The sequence below is a fragment of the Raphanus sativus genome, chromosome 6 (assembly GCF_000801105.2).
Source record: "Raphanus sativus cultivar WK10039 chromosome 6, ASM80110v3, whole genome shotgun sequence".
Classification (NCBI taxonomy): domain Eukaryota; kingdom Viridiplantae; phylum Streptophyta; class Magnoliopsida; order Brassicales; family Brassicaceae; genus Raphanus; species Raphanus sativus.
Genome location: NC_079516.1, coordinates 3,707,425 through 3,724,935, shown reverse-complemented (window position 1 = coordinate 3,724,935; position 17,511 = coordinate 3,707,425). Strand labels below are relative to the sequence as shown.

General features: G+C 35.3%; 6 protein-coding genes across 8 annotated transcripts; 4 read left to right on the top strand and 2 right to left on the bottom strand.

Annotated features, from left to right (window-relative positions):
• The first annotated feature begins 57 nt into the window (after positions 1 to 57).
• LOC130496936 (protein DOWN-REGULATED IN DIF1 11-like) lies at positions 58 to 639 on the top strand. Its single transcript, XM_056989657.1, has 2 exons — positions 58 to 176; positions 264 to 639. Exons 1-2 carry the CDS (start codon positions 58 to 60, stop codon positions 637 to 639), a joined length of 495 nt encoding a protein of 164 aa, XP_056845637.1.
• Positions 640 to 2,967: 2,328 nt separating this feature from the next.
• On the bottom strand, positions 2,968 to 3,453 carry LOC130497114 (protein DOWN-REGULATED IN DIF1 11-like). The gene has a single exon (XM_056990100.1). The coding sequence runs from the start codon at positions 3,451 to 3,453 to the stop codon at positions 2,968 to 2,970; it is 486 nt and encodes a 161-aa protein (XP_056846080.1).
• A 2,899-nt stretch (positions 3,454 to 6,352) lies between these two features.
• Positions 6,353 to 7,555, top strand: LOC108807580 (uncharacterized). Its single transcript, XM_018579851.2, has 5 exons — positions 6,353 to 6,435; positions 6,529 to 6,560; positions 6,667 to 6,908; positions 7,003 to 7,239; positions 7,332 to 7,555. The coding sequence occupies exons 1-5, from the start codon at positions 6,383 to 6,385 to the stop codon at positions 7,338 to 7,340; spliced, it is 573 nt and encodes a 190-aa protein (XP_018435353.1). The 5' UTR covers positions 6,353 to 6,382; the 3' UTR covers positions 7,341 to 7,555.
• A 529-nt stretch (positions 7,556 to 8,084) lies between these two features.
• Positions 8,085 to 8,666, top strand: LOC130496935 (protein DOWN-REGULATED IN DIF1 11-like). The gene is made up of 2 exons (XM_056989656.1): positions 8,085 to 8,203; positions 8,291 to 8,666. Exons 1-2 carry the CDS (start codon positions 8,085 to 8,087, stop codon positions 8,664 to 8,666), a joined length of 495 nt encoding a protein of 164 aa, XP_056845636.1.
• Positions 8,667 to 10,500: 1,834 nt separating this feature from the next.
• Positions 10,501 to 15,685, top strand: LOC108812345 (retinoblastoma-related protein 1). Of its 3 annotated transcripts, none has more exons than XM_018584585.2 (18): positions 10,501 to 10,659; positions 11,000 to 11,097; positions 11,184 to 11,288; positions 11,372 to 11,514; positions 11,591 to 11,687; positions 11,774 to 11,820; positions 11,901 to 12,093; positions 12,196 to 12,262; positions 12,337 to 12,507; positions 12,586 to 13,659; positions 13,737 to 13,902; positions 13,988 to 14,060; positions 14,188 to 14,364; positions 14,463 to 14,582; positions 14,681 to 14,816; positions 14,894 to 15,006; positions 15,092 to 15,207; positions 15,285 to 15,685. In XM_018584585.2, the coding sequence occupies exons 2-18, from the start codon at positions 11,014 to 11,016 to the stop codon at positions 15,472 to 15,474; spliced, it is 3,072 nt and encodes a 1,023-aa protein (XP_018440087.2). In that variant the 5' UTR covers positions 10,501 to 10,659; positions 11,000 to 11,013; the 3' UTR covers positions 15,475 to 15,685. The 3 variants fall into 3 exon arrangements, with proteins under 3 accessions (XP_018440087.2, XP_018440089.2, XP_018440086.2); XM_018584587.2 differs by having other exon boundaries at positions 10,502 to 10,659; positions 15,288 to 15,685; XM_018584584.2 differs by lacking the exon at positions 10,501 to 10,659 and having other exon boundaries at positions 10,990 to 11,097.
• LOC130497113 (pentatricopeptide repeat-containing protein At4g14190, chloroplastic-like) lies at positions 15,646 to 17,336 on the bottom strand. Its single transcript, XM_056990099.1, has 2 exons — positions 16,994 to 17,336; positions 15,646 to 16,896 (listed from the first exon to the last, which is right to left on the bottom strand). Exons 1-2 carry the CDS (start codon positions 17,318 to 17,320, stop codon positions 15,745 to 15,747), a joined length of 1,479 nt encoding a protein of 492 aa, XP_056846079.1. The 5' UTR covers positions 17,321 to 17,336; the 3' UTR covers positions 15,646 to 15,744.
• Between the last annotated feature and the right edge of the window lie 175 nt (positions 17,337 to 17,511).

The window sequence follows — 17,511 nt, the reverse complement described above, 5'->3', positions numbered from 1 at the left end:
ATAATAGGACAAAAAACAAAACAATTCAAAGAAGAAATTAAAAGGTAATCATACATGATGGAGACTAAAACAATCTTTTTGGTGTTTTTCATAATTACCACTTTGGTATCATATGCGTATCCAAATCTGGATCAAGAAAATGTTGACGATAAACCACTGATCAATTCCAGTCACGTGTTTGATTTAGTAGATGCCACATCGCCGGCTTCGCATCCAAATTTGGGACAAGAAAATGTTGAGGATAAACCACTGATCAATCCCAGTCACATTTTTGATTTAGTGGATGCGACATCGCGGGCTTCGCAAGATTACAATGATCATATGCTAGAGAATCTTCCACCAAAATACCAAATGTATCTCCAAACATGCATGGACAAGATGGAGCCCATTGGGAAATGTGGTCTAGATGTTCTTAAAGAGATTCTTACGAATGAACATGTTCCAAGAAAGTGTTGTAAGAAGATATTAAATGCTGGAAAAAAATGCTACATGGAGATTCAAAAGATTATGTTTCGATTATATCAACTGAAACGCTTTGCTTCTCGAGTTTCTTTCAGAATTAACCATGTTTGGGATAGATGTTCTAAAGTAGTTGAAAATCCTTCATTATCTCACCATGAGGCGATTGAGTTATCTTGATTGAACATTTTCATAATATATGATGTATTAAAAAAATAATGGTTTGTTATATTATTATATCTATATAGAATCAAATTAAATTTTCATCAGCCAATTCGTTCTTCTTAACCCTAATGTGGTTAAACATAATTGCACATGAATCTTATTAAACAAAATTGTATATTTTTTTCTTTGTAACTCAAATAAATTATATTGTTTGATAACCTAGCAAAAAGAATTTAAAAAGTGAGAAAACTATATATGGAAGGAAAAAAGGTAACTCCCATTATATGAAAAGAACATCATGTTTCAACAACTCATAAGCCTCTATACAACTATAACCAATATGAACTCATATAAACATAAACATATATTGGTATGTGTGGTGGAAGGTACATGAACTCCCCTGAAACTACATATAAATGTTTTGGTTACGATGGTTTTAGTGGCCATATAGATATGAAGAAGAAGAAGAAGCAGAGCCCAAGAAATCAAAGTCTTTCTACAGTGCTTCTTCAATTGATGATTTCGAACATATGGATGATATATTCTTGTAAAGCCTATTTATTATTTTTTCATCATCTTATTCATTAATTAAGTATCTTTATCATCTGAAATTTGAATAAGCTTATATCTTCTCTTTCTATGTGTTTTCCAGTTTCTACTGAAGAAGTTTGATTTTAGAGGATGTTCCAGGTAACGATTAAGAAATACGTTGTGCTTCAAGCAGAAACAGCAGTGTCGGTTCTTCGCCTATGTATGATGGCAGTGAAGTTCCCATGTTCCATTATCATAACATGCCTTAAAGGTGAGAGATTGGTCGCCAAAGTTAGCTCTTTACAACATGGAGCTGATATATGATGGTTTCATGTTACTTTTGGAGATTATGAATGTCAGAGCCTAAACTTATTAACTAATGAACTTAAAATAAGAGAAAATTAAAAATTTATTTTAAATATGTATGAAATATGTTTAACCGCATTTATAATAAAGGCCATTTAAGAAAACAAAATTACATTCAATGTAAAACGTTGGGAGTAATATTTCACTTAAGTAAAAAATGTAACTAATGGAAACTTGGATCTATGTTTATTGAAATAATTACATGGTCTAAATATAGTGATAATTTCTTGAAACAAAAGAAAATTTGTAGATGATGTATATATATGATTTTTGCAAAGAATTGTCAAGAGCTTTGTCTAGTCTTGTCTAATAGATCTTTATGATTAAGTACTACACAAATCTTTAACAAGAAAGCAAGAAGACAAATAAGCTAAAACAAGTAGCGGTCATGGACTACTGAAGACTAGAAGCAGGTTCATAAAAAGAAGGCCACTACTAACAAACCCCTGGTTCAAACTTAGGTTGTTACCATACAAACCCAAACATTTAAACCACTAAACTAAAGGACTTTGTGTAAATAAACGGACAAAATTAATAGATATTACTGGAGGCCGCAAGACCTTGCTTCTAAAGCATCCTATCATGGCTGGCATGGCTAAAACATGAATAAGGATGACTGTAGATATATAACTTGAAACACCGTTTGAGAAAAATACCAAGAACATAGAAAATCATGAAATCTTTTCTCTTGGTTTGTTGATTCCCTTTTAGTTTATGTTTATCTGAGTTCTTACTGGTTATATTTGAATAAAAGCTTCTGAATTGTTGAAATATGATGCTTTTTCGTATAGAGCATTAGGCCATTAAGCATAATCATATTGTCCCTTTGATTAAGTAATTGTCCCTCTGATCAATCTCCTCATAAGGATCTATATTTTGATCGTATGAACACAAAGATGATTTCATTCTGTATGTAGTTATTACAAAAGAAGAGATGATATATACCTTGAAAAAACAAATAAGTTATATGTTTCGTGGAAAACAGTGTAAAAGAGCTTTAGATAATTAATTCACAAATCGTTATAAGGAATTTTCATATTAAGTCATAGCTAGGATCATAAAAATGAGATTAACATTTTCGTTTCACGAAAGATGAAAGTTACATATTTCTTTCTATATCGTTCTCTCACTTTGTATTTATTTTCATAAATTTATTTTATTTTCAAACATTATCATTTATTCGAGTTACAAAGATATAAATATACAATTCTGTTTAACAAGAATCATGTGCAGTTATGTTTTATATTTGATAAACTAAAAAATAATGTAAACAAACACTAGTTAGAACAACCCAATATATGCATTAGAGTTTGTTTTATACAACATTAGAGTAAGAAAACCGAATAAGCTGATGAAAAATTGATCTTGTTTATATAGTTAGAATAGATAATAAACCATTATTTCATAATACATCATATAATATAACAAAATATTCAATCAAAGAAACTAAATCGTGCCATCAACAGATGATGAAGGACTTTCAACTTCAGCAGAACATCTGTTCCAAACCTCATTAATTTTGAAAGAAACTTGAGAAGCAAAACGTTTGAGTTGATAAAATCGAAACAACAACTTATTAATCTCCATGTGGCATTCTTTTCCAGCTCTTACTACCTCCAGACAACACTCTCTTGAAACATGTTCATTCGTAAGAATTTCTTTAAGAACACCATCACCACATTTCTTAATACCAATATACCCCATCTTGTCCATGCATGTTCCTATATATGTTTTGTATTTTGGTGGGAGGTTCTCTAGAATATAAGTATCGTAATCTTCCGAAACTGGCGATGTCGCATACAATGTATCAAACTTGCGAGCAGGATTGACCAGTGGTTCATCGTCAACATCTTCTTGACCCAAACTTGGATACACATATGATACTAAAGTGGTGATTATGAAAAATGCCTTGAAAATTGTCTTAGTCTCCATTCTGTATGATCACTTTTTAACTTCTTCTTTGAATTGTTTTTAATAAAATTCCCATGAACTATAAATGTGAATATATAGCAATTTACTGGTTTTGAATGTTCTTCATGTTGACTGTATTAATTGATAAAAAAAATTCTAGATGTTTTGCAACAACAAAGTTATTTTATTATTTCAGTTAGCTTTAAGAGTAACACCTTAGTTATTTGTTTCACGTATTTAATGTTAATTAAATAATATTAATTAGTTATCTAATAAATATGGTTTAAGGTTTTGCAAATAAATAATTTTTTTACATGTGTTTGATACTTCTTCTATTTTACAAAAACAAATCCTGAATTATTTACACATATTAAGAAATCAAATTAATTTTTACATAAATGCATCATTTTATGCAGTATCAGTTTTCAATAAAGTTAAATCAATAGTAACTTAATAAACTCAATTAATATTGTTTAAAGTTATAAAATTACTATTATTAATTAATTAAAAAATGATAGAATGACTTAAAATTATATATTTGTGAAATAATATTTTTCTAAACATTTATCTCTATGGAACGGAAGGAATATAATATTTTGTTTGATTTTGTTAATTAATAAACTGAAAAATAAAGGTAAAGTGGATTTTTATTAAATATTTACATTAAAAGATAAACTGACAATTATAATGAAATAAATTTTAAAGGCTAAAACGACATTTAATATAAAATGAATAAAATATTATTTCAGTTAAATCAAAAATTGTACTTAATCGAGTGATGAACTGTGATTTTTGAAATCATTACATGGTCAAGAATAACTGTAAACGAAGCATATATTCTTTACTGTAAGGAATTGTAAAAATACTTGTATATTTTTGTCTAATAGGTTTTTATGATTTAGTACTACTTAAATCTTTAACAAAGCAAGAAAAAAGAAGAAGAAGAAGCAGAAACATGAACAAAGATGACAGTGGATATATAACTTGTAAGGCTGGTTGAAATGAAAACCAAGAACACAAGACAATCATGAAATATTTTCTTTTTGGATCATTGCTCTCTCTTAATTCATGCTGCTTATTATAATTGGATAATGCTTCTGAATTGTTGAAACATGTGCTTGTCTCATATCGAGTTTTAGGCCACTAAACGTTATCACAGATTACTAAAGTAAAAAGACATTACTGCAGGAAGTAAAAGAAACCAGATTCTTTAGAGAAAGATCAAAACTGAAGTTTGAAACATTAAATTCATCTATATACACACACATATACATACAATAACAAGAGACTTCATATAGGACGATGAAGAGACGAGAATGGTTGATTCTGATCCAGCAGAAGCTTATTGTACTCTTTTTGATAGAGGAAAGTTGATTCTGTTGGATTCCATCTTGTTGTATGTGAGGTTTGGGATGGCTCTATCGATGAAGTTTGTTTCTGATTCAATCTCTTCTTCTCTACTAAACCTGCAATCAAATAACTGCCACTCTGATCAGTCTCATCATTTTTATGTGTGACACGATGTATACCTGGTATTATCACCATAATCATATCTGGATGCTTGCAAATTTAACTCTTCTAGTGGCTGCTGACCATGAATCCAACTTCACTAGTGAGTTTTTTGCAAGCCTGTAGAATGTATCCCGAAAACACCTTCGTGTCTCATCAGTTAACTAAAAAGAAAAAACACAAATGCTTTTATAGTTTTTTTAGTTTCTGTAAAGTCACAATCTAAGTTTAAGTGAGGTATAATAACTAGGAACTTACCTTTTGTGAAGCTCTCTGTATAGATGCTTCTGAATTGTTGAAACATGAAACTCTTTTTCAGAGCATCTCTAAAATGACACTCTATTTTGAAGTTTACAAAACTTCATATTTGAAGTTTTTATTTTAAAATTTGCAAAACTTTATATTTAAAGTTTTAATCTAGTCTTCTCTAAAAGAAAAACTTCAAACTTAACTTCAAAAGAATTTATATTTTATATTATAGTCCTTACATTTATGATATTTAATTTAAATTCATAAAACTTTATAAATAAATAACACATATATAAAAATATTATAGAAATATTAATTAACAAAATGATACCTAAAATATATAATTTTATATAGAATTACATAATTAAATATTAAATTAAATTTAATAACATTATTGCTCATTTTTAACATATTTAGACTAGTTTAGATCGATTTAAATCGATTTAACCAATTTAGAACAATTGAAGCATATTTGAATCGTATAAATGAGCATAAATCGAATTTTACAAAAATCATTTCAGATAAGATCAAGTTGCCGTCTAGACCGATTTTAGAACCTTGATATTAACATAGATATAATTTTTGTTTTACATAGTAACATATATATTAGTTGTTAATTCTCATGTTTTTTTTTATTGGAACATGAATTTATATTTTGATGTAGTAATTCATTATCAGCTATCTATTAGTGTAACACATTAAACTTTATTATTATGTTTTTAACATTTTTAGTAGTGAAGATTTAAATATTATATTTTTTTCAATTAGTTGATATCAAATTCAAATCGTTGAATTGACTTACTTGCCTAAAGTTGCGTTTTTCAGGAAGAATAGAAATGCTTCGTCGACAGGTTTAATTTGCTGGACAAAGCCATGATTCGCTGGCCCTTACACTTTACAAATGCTATGCAAGAGTTAGGTTGTAGGTTATAAGAGTGAAAGTGGAATCAAAACTATTTTCTGTTTATGTGAGGGATAGTTCTCTAATCATGGTCACCTTTAGACGGATTTATGGGAGCCAATTTTCTCTTGATTTAATGCATGAGTATACCTTAAGGATAACAGTAAGACATATATTAATGGGCCGAGGTCCAAGCCCTAAACGATTAAGTCAGTAGCACCGTCTCTCTGCGCATTGATAATTTTATTTCTACAACTTTCTTCTTTCTGGGAATCGGAGAAGAAGGAAGACATGTTCAAGAACACATTTCAGTCTGGCTTCCTCTCTATTCTTTACAGTCTAGGGTACGTTTCAGTGTGATTCCTTGCAATCTTTCGATATATTATCTAAAACCATAGATTGTGTTGATATATATGTTTTTATTTTTTATTTTGCAGAAGTAAGCCTCTTCAGATATGGGATATAGAAGGTGACCGATTGATTTAATCTATCTTATCTTCTAGTTTCTCTAGAGATTTCAATCACATTTAGCTAAACATCTGTAATGTTTTTATTTATTTATTTTTGAGTCATAGTTGAGGATGGACATGTGAAGCGTTGCCGTGATGATGACATACAATCCAATGTGCTTGAAGTAGTTGGATCAAACATCAAGTCTACGTACATTACATGTCCCGCTGATCTCTCAGCAACTCTTGGTATCAAGCTTCCTTTTCTGGTATGGGTAGTGAAGAACATGAAGAAGTATTTCTCCTTCAAGATTCAGATTCTTGATGATAAGAATGTTCGTAGGCGTTTCCGAGCTTCTAACTTTCAAGTACGTTTGTCTTCCCCCTTGTTTCATTCAATCTCTGAATCCTCTTATGCAGTTGATTGATGTCTTGTGTTGATTTATTATGTTTGTCTTGTAGTCTGTGACTATAGTGAAGCCATATATTTGTACAATGTCATTGAAGATGGATGAGGGGTGGAATCCGATACAGTTGAATTTACCTGATCTTACTAGGAGGGCTTATGGGACTAATTACGCTGTGACTTTGCGATTTCAGGTTCATGCTAACTGCCGTCTCAGGAGGATTTATTTTGCTGACCGTCTCTACTCAGATGAAGAGCTTCCTCCGGAGTTTAAGCTCTGCCTCCCAATGCAGGTTTAAATCTCAGAGTTTACTTACTTACTTACTAGTGTCGTTCTCCTTGCATGATTCGTTTTACTTGACCTACCCTTTTTGTTTGACTGCAGAAAGCATGAGTGTTTATGCCATTGTCGGATAGACCTAGAACATCTACGTTAGGTGTGAGAGTTCATGGCTTGTAGCATCCATGGTATGTGGAATTTGCCACACCGAGCACAGCTTGACTTGATAACTTAAAGTTGTTATGTCTTTATGAAAAGGGATCATGTATGCTTTAGATTTTCACATGAATACTGTACATGATCTTCAGTCAAGGTAAATTACAAATGTTTAAATGATGCAAAACTTCATGTTGTTTACAACTTATGCGGCACTAATGTCATCAAACCAAGAACACTACATTGCCCTTTATTACAAACAGTAGGTAAATAGATCTTCATACATATTTAAACTTATTTTTCAATTTGTTCTTATTTTTAGTTCATTTGTAAATGAATTCAAACAAAATATTATATTTAATAAGGATAAAACCAAAATTATTAATTTTCTTAATTTGTATGCAAAATTTTAAAGACACATGAAGCAGTGAGTATTAGTCAACAATGAATGCATAAAACATAGAAATCAATTTAAAAATGTTACTCTTCGAGCTGAATAAATTAATAATTTCAAGCTGAATAAATTAATAAAGAAATTATGTTGTTTCAAAACAACTAAAAATAACTTATTTTATTAATTAATACAAAACACCATCAGTAACATTCAAAATCACTTGATTACTATATATATATATACAAATCATGATAATAGGACAAAAAACAAACCAATTCAAAGAAGAAATTGAAAGGTAATCCTACATGATGGAGACTAAAACAATCTTTTTGGTGTTTTTCATAATTACCACTTTGGTATCATATGCGTATCCAAATCTGGATCAAGAAAATGTTGACGATAAACCACTGATCAATTCCAGTCACGTGTTTGATTTAGTGGATGCCACATCGCCGGCTTCGCATCCAAATTTGGGACAAGAAAATGTTGAGGATAAACCACTGATCAATCCCAGTCACATTTTTGATTTAGTGGATGCGACATCGCGGGCTTCGCAAGATTACAATGATCATATGCTAGAGAATCTTCCACCAAAATACCAAAGGTATCTCCAAACATGCATGGACAAGATGGAGCCCATTGGGAAATGTGGTCTAGATGTTCTTAAAGAGATTCTTACGAATGAACATGTTCCAAGAAAGTGTTGTAAGAAGATATTAAATGCTGGAAAAAAATGCTACATGGAGATTCAAAAGATTATGTTTCGATTATATCAACTGAAACATTTTGCTTCTCGAGTTTCTTTCAGAATTAACCATGTTTGGGATAGATGTTCTAAAGTAGTTGAAAATCCTTCATTATCTCACCATGAGGCGATTGAGTTATCTTGATTGAACATTTTCATAATATATGATGTATTAAAAAAATGATGGTTTGTTATATTATTATATCTATATAGAATCAAATCAAATTTTCATCAGCCAATTCGTTCTTCTTAACTCTAATTCGTTCTTCTTAACCCTAATGTGGTTAAACATAATTGCACATGAATCTTATTAAACAAAATTGTATATTTTTTTCTTTGTAACTCGAATAAATTATATTGTTTGATAACCTAGCAAAAAGAATTTAAAAAGTGAGAAAACTATATATGGAAGGGAAAAAAAGGTAACTCCCATTATATGAAAAGAACATCATGTTTCAACAACTCATAAGCCTCTATACAACTATAACCAATATGAACTCATATAAACATGAACATCTATTGGTATGTGTAGTGGAAGGTGCATGAACTCCCCTGAAACTATATATAAATGTTTTGGTTAAGAAGAAGAAGAAGAAGAAGAAGAAGAGTCTGAGAGATCAAAGTCTTTCTACAGTGCTTCTTCAATTGATGATTTCGAACATATGGATGATATATTCTTGTAAAGCCTATTTATTATTTTTTCATCATCTTATTCATTAATTAAGTATCTTTATCATCTGAAAATTGAATAGGCTTATATCTTCTCTTTCTATGTGTTTCCAATTTTTACTGAAGAAGTTTGATTTTAGAAGATGTTCCAGGTAACGATTAAGCGTTGTGCTTCAAGCAGAAACAACAGTGTTGATTCTTCGCCTATGTATGATGGCAGTGAAATTCCCATGTTCCATTATCATGACATACCTTAAAGGTTAGAGATTGGTCTCCAAAGTTAACTCTTTACAACATGGAGCTGATCTATGATGATTTCATGTTACTTTTGGAGATTATGAATGTTAGAGCCTAAACTTCCTCCTTTTTGAGATTAATAGGAAGAGGCTCTATTTACAGTCTCTGATTTTTCTGAAGAGAACATGTTGGATTAACAATACGTGGATTTTGAATAACTCGTGTTACAAGATCTACATAGAACTTTAGAAAATGTTAGTTTCGCCCTAGTATACCTCACTTCATCGTCCTATATGATATCTCTTGTTATTGTATGATTATATGTGGGTGTATATAGACGACTTAATGTGTATCCGAAACAGAAATCCGTGAAACTGAACATTGACGAATCTAGGTAGAGGATTGTGAGTGCACTTACCCCCATAATAATTAAATTTTTTTGTATATTTCTTAACAAATTTGATGTTTACACCTATAATTATATCTAAGTTTACACCTATGTGCACCCACTGAAAAAAGATTTTGGATTCGCCCCTGAAACTGAATGTAGTTGCGAACTTCCTCTGCGATATCTAGCCGGATGGTATGAGCAATCAATCGCCTTCCCGTCGCCGCGTGATCAGATGGTGACGCCATGAGCTTGTCCGAAAACTATCTGATTAAACCAACTATACAATCCCGGTTAGTTCTAATATTATTTATCACGTGTGTTTCCATTATCCACAGTCACGTATAGGACACATCTACTCCTGCAACCAAACGTCATGTAAAATGGAGTCGTTTTCCAATGTGGGTCCCGCCGTAGCTTACACGAGACTTTGTCGCGGTCCAGACGCCGTTTATGACACACTCCGTTAGTTTTTAACACCGCCGTAACGGAGAATCTTTTTCCCTCTCTCAACGTTTCACGCAACAGTAAGAACGTTTTTGGCGGTAAATCGGGGTCATAGAGGGGTACGTGTCGTGATACCAGTGGTCGATAGTGAGCGTATATAATTTGTATACGCATGTGTATGTATACCCGGTGATGTTTTTCCCGCGCTAGATAGATTCCTTTTTTAGGGTTTGCCGCCTAATCAGACCCCCCCCCAATCTAGAGAGAGAGAGTGAGAGTCTGGTGACGATAGATAGAGACAGAGAGAGTCAGAGAGATTGTTTCTTCGTTTAATTCGTCGATTTTCAGAAGAGTTCTTAAAGTTTGGATCTTGGGATCTGCGATATAGAAACAAAATGTAAGATCTTTACCCTTTTGCATATCTATTATTCTGAATTTTATTTTTAGGGTTTTAATTTGATGTTTCGCTATTCAATTGCAACTTGTAGAGTTTTCTCCTGAAACAACAAAAGAAAAAATTCAATTTTTATCGATAGGGTTTTAGGTATTTTTTGCTTGAATTTGAGGATTATACGATTTTAAGACAGGAAGTGTTGTGTTAGAATCGTTTGGTCGGTGCCTTCGTTCCTCCTATGTGTGTCTGTCTTTTCATATTTCCCTGAAAAGTACTGTTTTTTTTTAATATAATTGGGAAGAACAATTAACTTGATTTTTTTTTTGTTTCTTCATGTTTTCAGCTTTGGGAGAGACGATGGAAGAAGTTCAGCCTCCGGTGACACCACCCATTGACCCTAACGGAAAAAGAAGCGAAGCCACTCTCTTGGACTTATGCGAGGTTTCACTCTTTTTACCTTTACCGATCTCATTTGCATGTCACATGAATTTGAAGACTAGCTTGCTCTAATCTTTTCGTATTTGCAGAAAGTTCTATCCCTTGAAGGGAGCGTTTGCGATGAAGCTCTGAAGTTGTTTACTGAAACCAAACGGATCTTGTCAGCAAACATGGCCAACATTGGAAGTGGAACGGTGAAATTTCATTTTTTTTTTCTATCTAACAGTTAAAGAGTATAGTTCACTAAGACTGATTCTTTGTTAACTCTGCTTATTAGCGGGAGGAAGTAGAGAGGTTCTGGTTCGCGTTCATTCTCTATTCAGTGAAGATGCTTACCGTGAGAAAACAAGTGGACGGCCAGTCAGTTTCTTGTGATAGTGGGTTTAATCTATGTCAGATCCTAAGGGCTCTAAAGCTGAAGTACGTTATGCCTAACTCATCCCTCTTTCTTATCTTTCTTTTTTATTGTATTGATAATATTCGGTCTGTGTTGCAGTATTGTGGATTTTTTTAAAGAGTTACCTCAGTTTGTGGTCAAGGCTGGTCCTGTGCTTTGTGAACTTTATGGTGCTGACTGGGAGAACAGACTACAGGTTCGTCCTAAGCTCTTTTTCATAGAGTTTTATCTTAGTCCATCACTGCTTCTTCTCCTAACCTTTTGCTAATGTTTACTTACCAGGCAAAGGAGCTGCAGGCGAACTTTGTGCATCTTAGCCTTCTAAGCAAGTGAGTTTAGTTCATCTCATGTGTTTCTTGTGATTTGTCTTGTGTGTATAACGTTTTTTGGTACCTGTTCTTGGTAACAGATACTACAAACGTGGGTACCGGGAGTTCTTCTTGACATACGATGCAAACGCTGAAAAGACCTCAGCAAACTCTGCTAGTTATTTACCGGATAGTTACCGTTTTGGATGGCTACTCTTCTTGGCACTCCGAAACCATGCTTTTAGTCGGTTTAAAGACCTTGTGACATGCACTAATGGCCTAGTTTCTGTATTGGTTAGTGTAGTGCACTCCCTAGTCTGATATTTACTTGAAACACCCTTCATTTTTTTTTTAAATCTTGATAAGTTCAGACTAAATTTTTATTCTTGGTATCAGGCTATTTTGGTCATACATGTTCCTTGTCGGTTTAGAAATTTCAACATCCAAGACTCTTCACGCTTTGGTAAGTGCTTTATTTTTCTTATGGCGGTATTGAATATTGATTCATTATTCTCATGTTTTTGTGATGGATTCCAGTTAAGAAAGGTGACAAAGATGTAGACTTGGTTGCATCACTTTGCAAGATCTATGACGCCTCAGAAGATGAGTTGAGGAAAATAATGGACAAGGCAAATAATTTGATAGAAACAATATTGAAGAAGAAGCCATCTGCGTGCAAAACCGACACGCTAGATAATATTAACCCAGGTTGGTCTTAAGATCATTTTTCCTCTCTCACTTAGTCATATAAGTTTTGATTGAACCGTTTACCTGATTGTTCTTCAGATGGATTGACCTACTTTGAGGATTTACTGGATGAAGCATCCATCTCAACAAGCTTGACCACACTAGAAAAAGACTACGATGACACAGTCTGTAACAAAGGCGAGCTTGATGAGAGGGTGTTCATCAACGAAGAGGATAGCTTACTCGGATCTGGAAGCTTATCCGCAGGAGCTGTAAACATCACCACTGGTGTTAAGAGGAAAATTGATTCTCTGAGCTCACCCGCGAGGACATTTATAAGCCCACTCTCTCCTCATAAGTCTCCTGCTGCTAAGACAGCTATGACTAGCGTTGGCGGTAGTAAGTTGACAGCAACACCAGTGAGCACAGCGATGACAACTGCCAAATGGCTCAGGACCGTTATATGTCCGCTGCCTCCAAAGCCTTCTCCTGGGTTGGAGCTTTTCCTGAAATCTTGTGATAGGGATATAACAAACGATGTCACGAGAAGAGCACATGTGATACTGGAAGCTATTTTTCCAAATAGCTCGCTTGGAGACCAATGTGCAGGAGGCGGTCTGCAGCCTGTTAACCTGATGGATGACATATGGGCGCAACAGAGAAGATTAGAAGCTGTGAAGCTATACTACAGAGTTCTCGAGGCGATGTGCAAAGCAGAAGCTCAGATTCTGCATGTAAACAACTTGAACTCCTTACTGACGAACGAGAGGTTCCACAGATGCATGCTGGCGTGTTCCGCTGAGCTGGTTCTAGCCACTCACAAAAGCATCACGATGCTGTTCCCGGCTGTCCTGGAGAGGACTGGGATCACGGCCTTTGATCTCAGCAAGGTGATAGAGAGTTTCATCAGGCATGAGGATTCTCTGCCTAGAGAGCTGAGACGGCATCTTAACTCGCTGGAGGAACGGCTTCTGGAGAGTATGGTATGGGAGAAAGGCTCTTCGATGTACAACTCTCTGATCGTCGCCAAGCCAGCCCTTGCACTGGAGATTAACCGGTTTGGATTGCTAGCTGAGCCGATGCCATCTCTTGATGCAATTGCAGCTCTTATTAACTTCTCTGAAGGCTCATCAAATCATGCATCATCTATCCAAAAGCCTGAAGCATGTCCAGGTAAATATAATTTGTGATTGATTGAGTCAAAGTAACTGATGACCGCAGTAAAAACTTCAAATTTTACTGCCATACAGGACAAAATGGAGATATAAAATCGCCCAAAAGACTGTGTACTGATTACCGAAGCATTCTAGTTGAACGCAGCTCCTTTGCATCACCAGTAAAGGATCGTCTGTTGGCACTTGGTAACGTTAAATCCAAGACGCTGCCACCACCTCCGTTGCAGTCTGCATTTGCTACGTACGTCCTGTGTAATTGTTGTGTGTATATATGACCAAGGCAGTTTGATTTTCCTGAATTTTTATGTCTCTGTACTTGTGTACAGTCCCACACGGCCCAACCCAGGAGGGGGAGGAGAAACTTGTGCAGAAACTGGTATCAATATATTCTTCACTAAGGTAACGTCAATGCAATCATTGGTGCTAAAAAACATCCTTTTACAACATATATAACTTTATTCGTTTGGTTGGATTTTTATTACTATAAATCACTATAAAAACTTGGTATTGATTAATGCTGTGACAGATAAATAAACTAGCTGCTGTCAGGATCAACGGAATGGTGGAAAGGCTACAACTTTCTCAGCAAATAAGAGAGAGTGTATATTGTCTCTTCCAACGTGTGCTTGCTCAGAGGACTTCTCTTTTGTTTAATCGGCATATTGACCAGATCATTCTCTGTTGCTTTTACGGAGTGGCCAAGGTGAGTTCTCAAGATCTTTGACTCTATGTTTTGTCTGCTTTACATCTCCTTCTCTATTCGGCTAACACTTACTTTTTTTCATGAATCACAAACTCTAGATATCCCAAATGAGCCTGACGTTCAGGGAAATCATATACAACTATAGGAAGCAACCACAGTGTAAACCATTAGTTTTCCGCAGCGTTTTTGTGGACTCGTCACAGAGTCGCCGTCAAGGGGTATTTATTTATATATATACACTCTTTAAGCTTTTAAGGTGTTGAACAAGTCTTGTGAGACTATGAAGAAGACTAAAACTTATGAGTTTGTGTAACAGAGAGTAGGACCAGATCATGTTGACATCATCACATTCTACAACGATGTATTTATCCCCGCTGTAAAGCCGTTACTGGTGGAGATAGTTCCTGTGAAAAAGGACCAGGCTGTGGAGGCCAATAATAATAATCCTGAAGGTTTTTTCCTTATAGTTAAATGTGAGCTTTGTCCATAAATGCAGTATCTAAGTTGATTTATTGTATTTGATTTACAGGTCACTGTCCTGGGTCGCCAAAGGTGTCAGTGTTTCCAAGTGTTCCAGACATGTCCCCTAAAAAAGTATCTGCTGTGCATAATGTTTATGTTTCTCCCCTAAGAGGATCAAAGGTAAAACGAGATCATAGTACTTTAAACTCTTTTTTACCATGAGATATTAGTTTTGGCTTGACCTTTTTATGTGTTTTGTTTGTAGATGGATGCTCTTATTTCACACAGCTCAAAGAGTTACTACGCTTGTGTTGGAGAGAGCACACATGCTTACCAGAGCCCTTCAAAAGACTTATCTGCCATCAACAACCGCTTGAACAAGTAATTTTTTAAAAACATACATCTCTCATTAGCTGCTTCTTCCATATATTCATAAGACCAAACCTATCTCATTTTAGCAGCAACAACAGCAGCAACCGCAAGAGGACGCTTAAGTTCGACGTAGAAGCAGGACTGGTTAGCGATTCCATGGTAGGAAACAGTCTTTACCAAAACCAAAATGAGACCGATGCTTCAAACCAAAACCAAAATGGAAGCGATGCAGCGTCTTCAGGTGGTGCTCCCTTTAAAACCGAGCCGCAAGATTGATAAAGAGAGTATCAAACAAACGCCAGCTTCTCTTGAAACTATGTACATTATTTTCCATATAGAGTTTGTGTTTCTACGTTTAGTTTTCTAGTGATGATCACCTCAGGCTATGAGCGGATGGATCTTTTTTTTTCTATTGTTTTTCTTCTCTTTCTCATTAATCAACTTAACTCTGTTTTAATAAGCGTTAATAAATATGTTATCAACAGTAGTCAGTCACTTTACACAAATGAAGTAATTGTGCAATCATCACACTGAAATTAACATACACTAAGTTTCAATTTTCTGATTCTTAACCACAACTTCTAATAGATACTGATAAGTCCATGACTTTGATTCTTCAAGAGACTGCTTCATCACTTCATTGCAGCTTCTAAGAAACTGCCCTTCCCCCAAAGCAGCATGAACCAATGGGTCAGTCTTCATCTCCGCATCCTTATCAAGAAACCCACTCTTCTTCCAGCTCATAAAAACCGCAGTACCATCGAACCCAGCCACGCCCACGCTCAAGTCGAAGACAATTCCTACAGTCACAAGATCAAGTTTCACACCTCTCCTCCTCTGTAGCTGGGAGAGCAACAGCTCAACGCTCCTGAAATCTCCCATCTTCGAGTAAGCTAACAGCACGATATTAGCAAAACTTGTACTCCAAGGAACTCTCCCGGCTTCTTCGCTCATCTCTTTAACAACATAATCCAAACCTTTCCGACTCACAAGACATGCATGGGATAGACCCCTCAGACACCAAGCCAGATCACTCCTCCGAATGCCACGACCCAAATCATCAAGCCTCGAGAACATGAGGTTATCAATGTAAACACACGCTAACCTCCTAACCAACTCCTCATCCAGACAGATCCCAAACCTCATAACCTTGTCATACGTCTCCTCCATCTTCTCCAACACCCCAAACTCCGCATAAGCTTCAAGCATCGACACCAAAGTAACAGGCTCCAGAGTCATCTTCCTCGACATCAAACTCTGATACATTCTCTCCATCCTCCCAAGCAACCCTCCTCTAGCAAACTCGCGCACGAGTAGATTACAAGTAACGCCGTCACGCAAACACCCCTCAGACTCCATTCTCTCCACGCACGAAACAATCTCATCGTACATTCCCCGCTTACCGTACCCTTGAATCAACCCGTCGTAAGTCTCGGTTTCCGGCGACACACCGTTCTCTTTCATCCCATTCAAGAACGACAATGCTTCCTCGAACTTCCCGTCGTCAGCGTAACCGCGGATGATTGAATTGTAGATTCGTAAAGACGGGTTCATCTTGTAATCATGAGTCATGGATTGTAAAGCTCGAACCGCTTCGTCCATCATCGATCTCTCCGCGCAAAGAAGGCTTATGATCTTCTCGTAGTTAGCTTCGTTTATACGTGAAGAAGGCTCTAGCTTCTTCCACGCATCGAACACCTGAGAGATTTGAATTAGAAGAAGAAAAGAGAGGTTCTTGATTTTCTTGAATATATATATATAAAGAAAGATGAGATTTTTTTTTGAAATTTTTTACAGGAAGAATGTGGTGGAGTCTTGAGGAGTGACGGAAGAATCGTATCGCGGCGAAGAATTGGTCTTTGCTCCAGTCTCCATCCTCTTGAAGCAGCCGTAGAGGACAAGAACCGGGATGTCTGAGTCGTCGCCGTAATGAATTGAGAAGAGAGGTGGATTGTGTCGGGTGGTCTTCGGCGGAACAATCGAGAGACAGCGGCGGTAACGAGCGGCGGAGGGAAATGAGATTAGGTTTAGCGATTAAGGAAGTGAGAAATCTTGTGTTCGAGTTCCATAGCGGAGGAGGTAGAAACTGCGCCGTCAGATTCTCCATGACGACGAAGCTCATCCGGTTTGGTTTTTGTTCTAGTAATAATTATTCCGGTTTGATTTAGCTATTAAATCCGAAAACCAATTGGGTCAATCAAATCTGACTTTAACCAGAGATTAAACCGAAATTTGAAATCAACACGACCGGTTTTATGGGTGAAACGACGTCGTTACCGTCGTGTAGCATTTCAGGTGTTTGTTTCTCTCAAA

Excerpts from the sequence above, each read along its gene's own strand:
- LOC130496936 (XM_056989657.1), top strand. The coding sequence starts at position 58 with ATGGAGACTAAAACAATCTTTTTGGTGTTTTTCATAATTACCACTTTG. Across the intron at positions 177-263 it reads CTGATCAATTCCAGTCACGT|TCACATTTTTGATTTAGTGG; the intron begins GTTTGATTTAGT and ends GATCAATCCCAG.
- LOC130497114 (XM_056990100.1), bottom strand. The coding sequence starts at position 3,453 with ATGGAGACTAAGACAATTTTCAAGGCATTTTTCATAATCACCACTTTA.
- LOC108807580 (XM_018579851.2), top strand. The coding sequence starts at position 6,383 with ATGTTCAAGAACACATTTCAGTCTGGCTTCCTCTCTATTCTTTACAGT. Across the intron at positions 6,561-6,666 it reads TCAGATATGGGATATAGAAG|TTGAGGATGGACATGTGAAG; the intron begins GTGACCGATTGA and ends TTTGAGTCATAG. Across the intron at positions 6,909-7,002 it reads TCCGAGCTTCTAACTTTCAA|TCTGTGACTATAGTGAAGCC; the intron begins GTACGTTTGTCT and ends TTTGTCTTGTAG.
- LOC130496935 (XM_056989656.1), top strand. The coding sequence starts at position 8,085 with ATGGAGACTAAAACAATCTTTTTGGTGTTTTTCATAATTACCACTTTG. Across the intron at positions 8,204-8,290 it reads CTGATCAATTCCAGTCACGT|TCACATTTTTGATTTAGTGG; the intron begins GTTTGATTTAGT and ends GATCAATCCCAG.
- LOC108812345 (XM_018584584.2), top strand. The coding sequence starts at position 10,990 with ATGTTTTCAGCTTTGGGAGAGACGATGGAAGAAGTTCAGCCTCCGGTG. Across the intron at positions 11,688-11,773 it reads ACTGGGAGAACAGACTACAG|GCAAAGGAGCTGCAGGCGAA; the intron begins GTTCGTCCTAAG and ends TTTACTTACCAG. Across the intron at positions 15,208-15,284 it reads ATCAACAACCGCTTGAACAA|CAGCAACAACAGCAGCAACC; the intron begins GTAATTTTTTAA and ends ATCTCATTTTAG.
- LOC130497113 (XM_056990099.1), bottom strand. The coding sequence starts at position 17,320 with ATGAGCTTCGTCGTCATGGAGAATCTGACGGCGCAGTTTCTACCTCCT. Across the intron at positions 16,897-16,993 it reads GACTCCACCACATTCTTCCT|GTGTTCGATGCGTGGAAGAA; the intron begins GTAAAAAATTTC and ends CAAATCTCTCAG.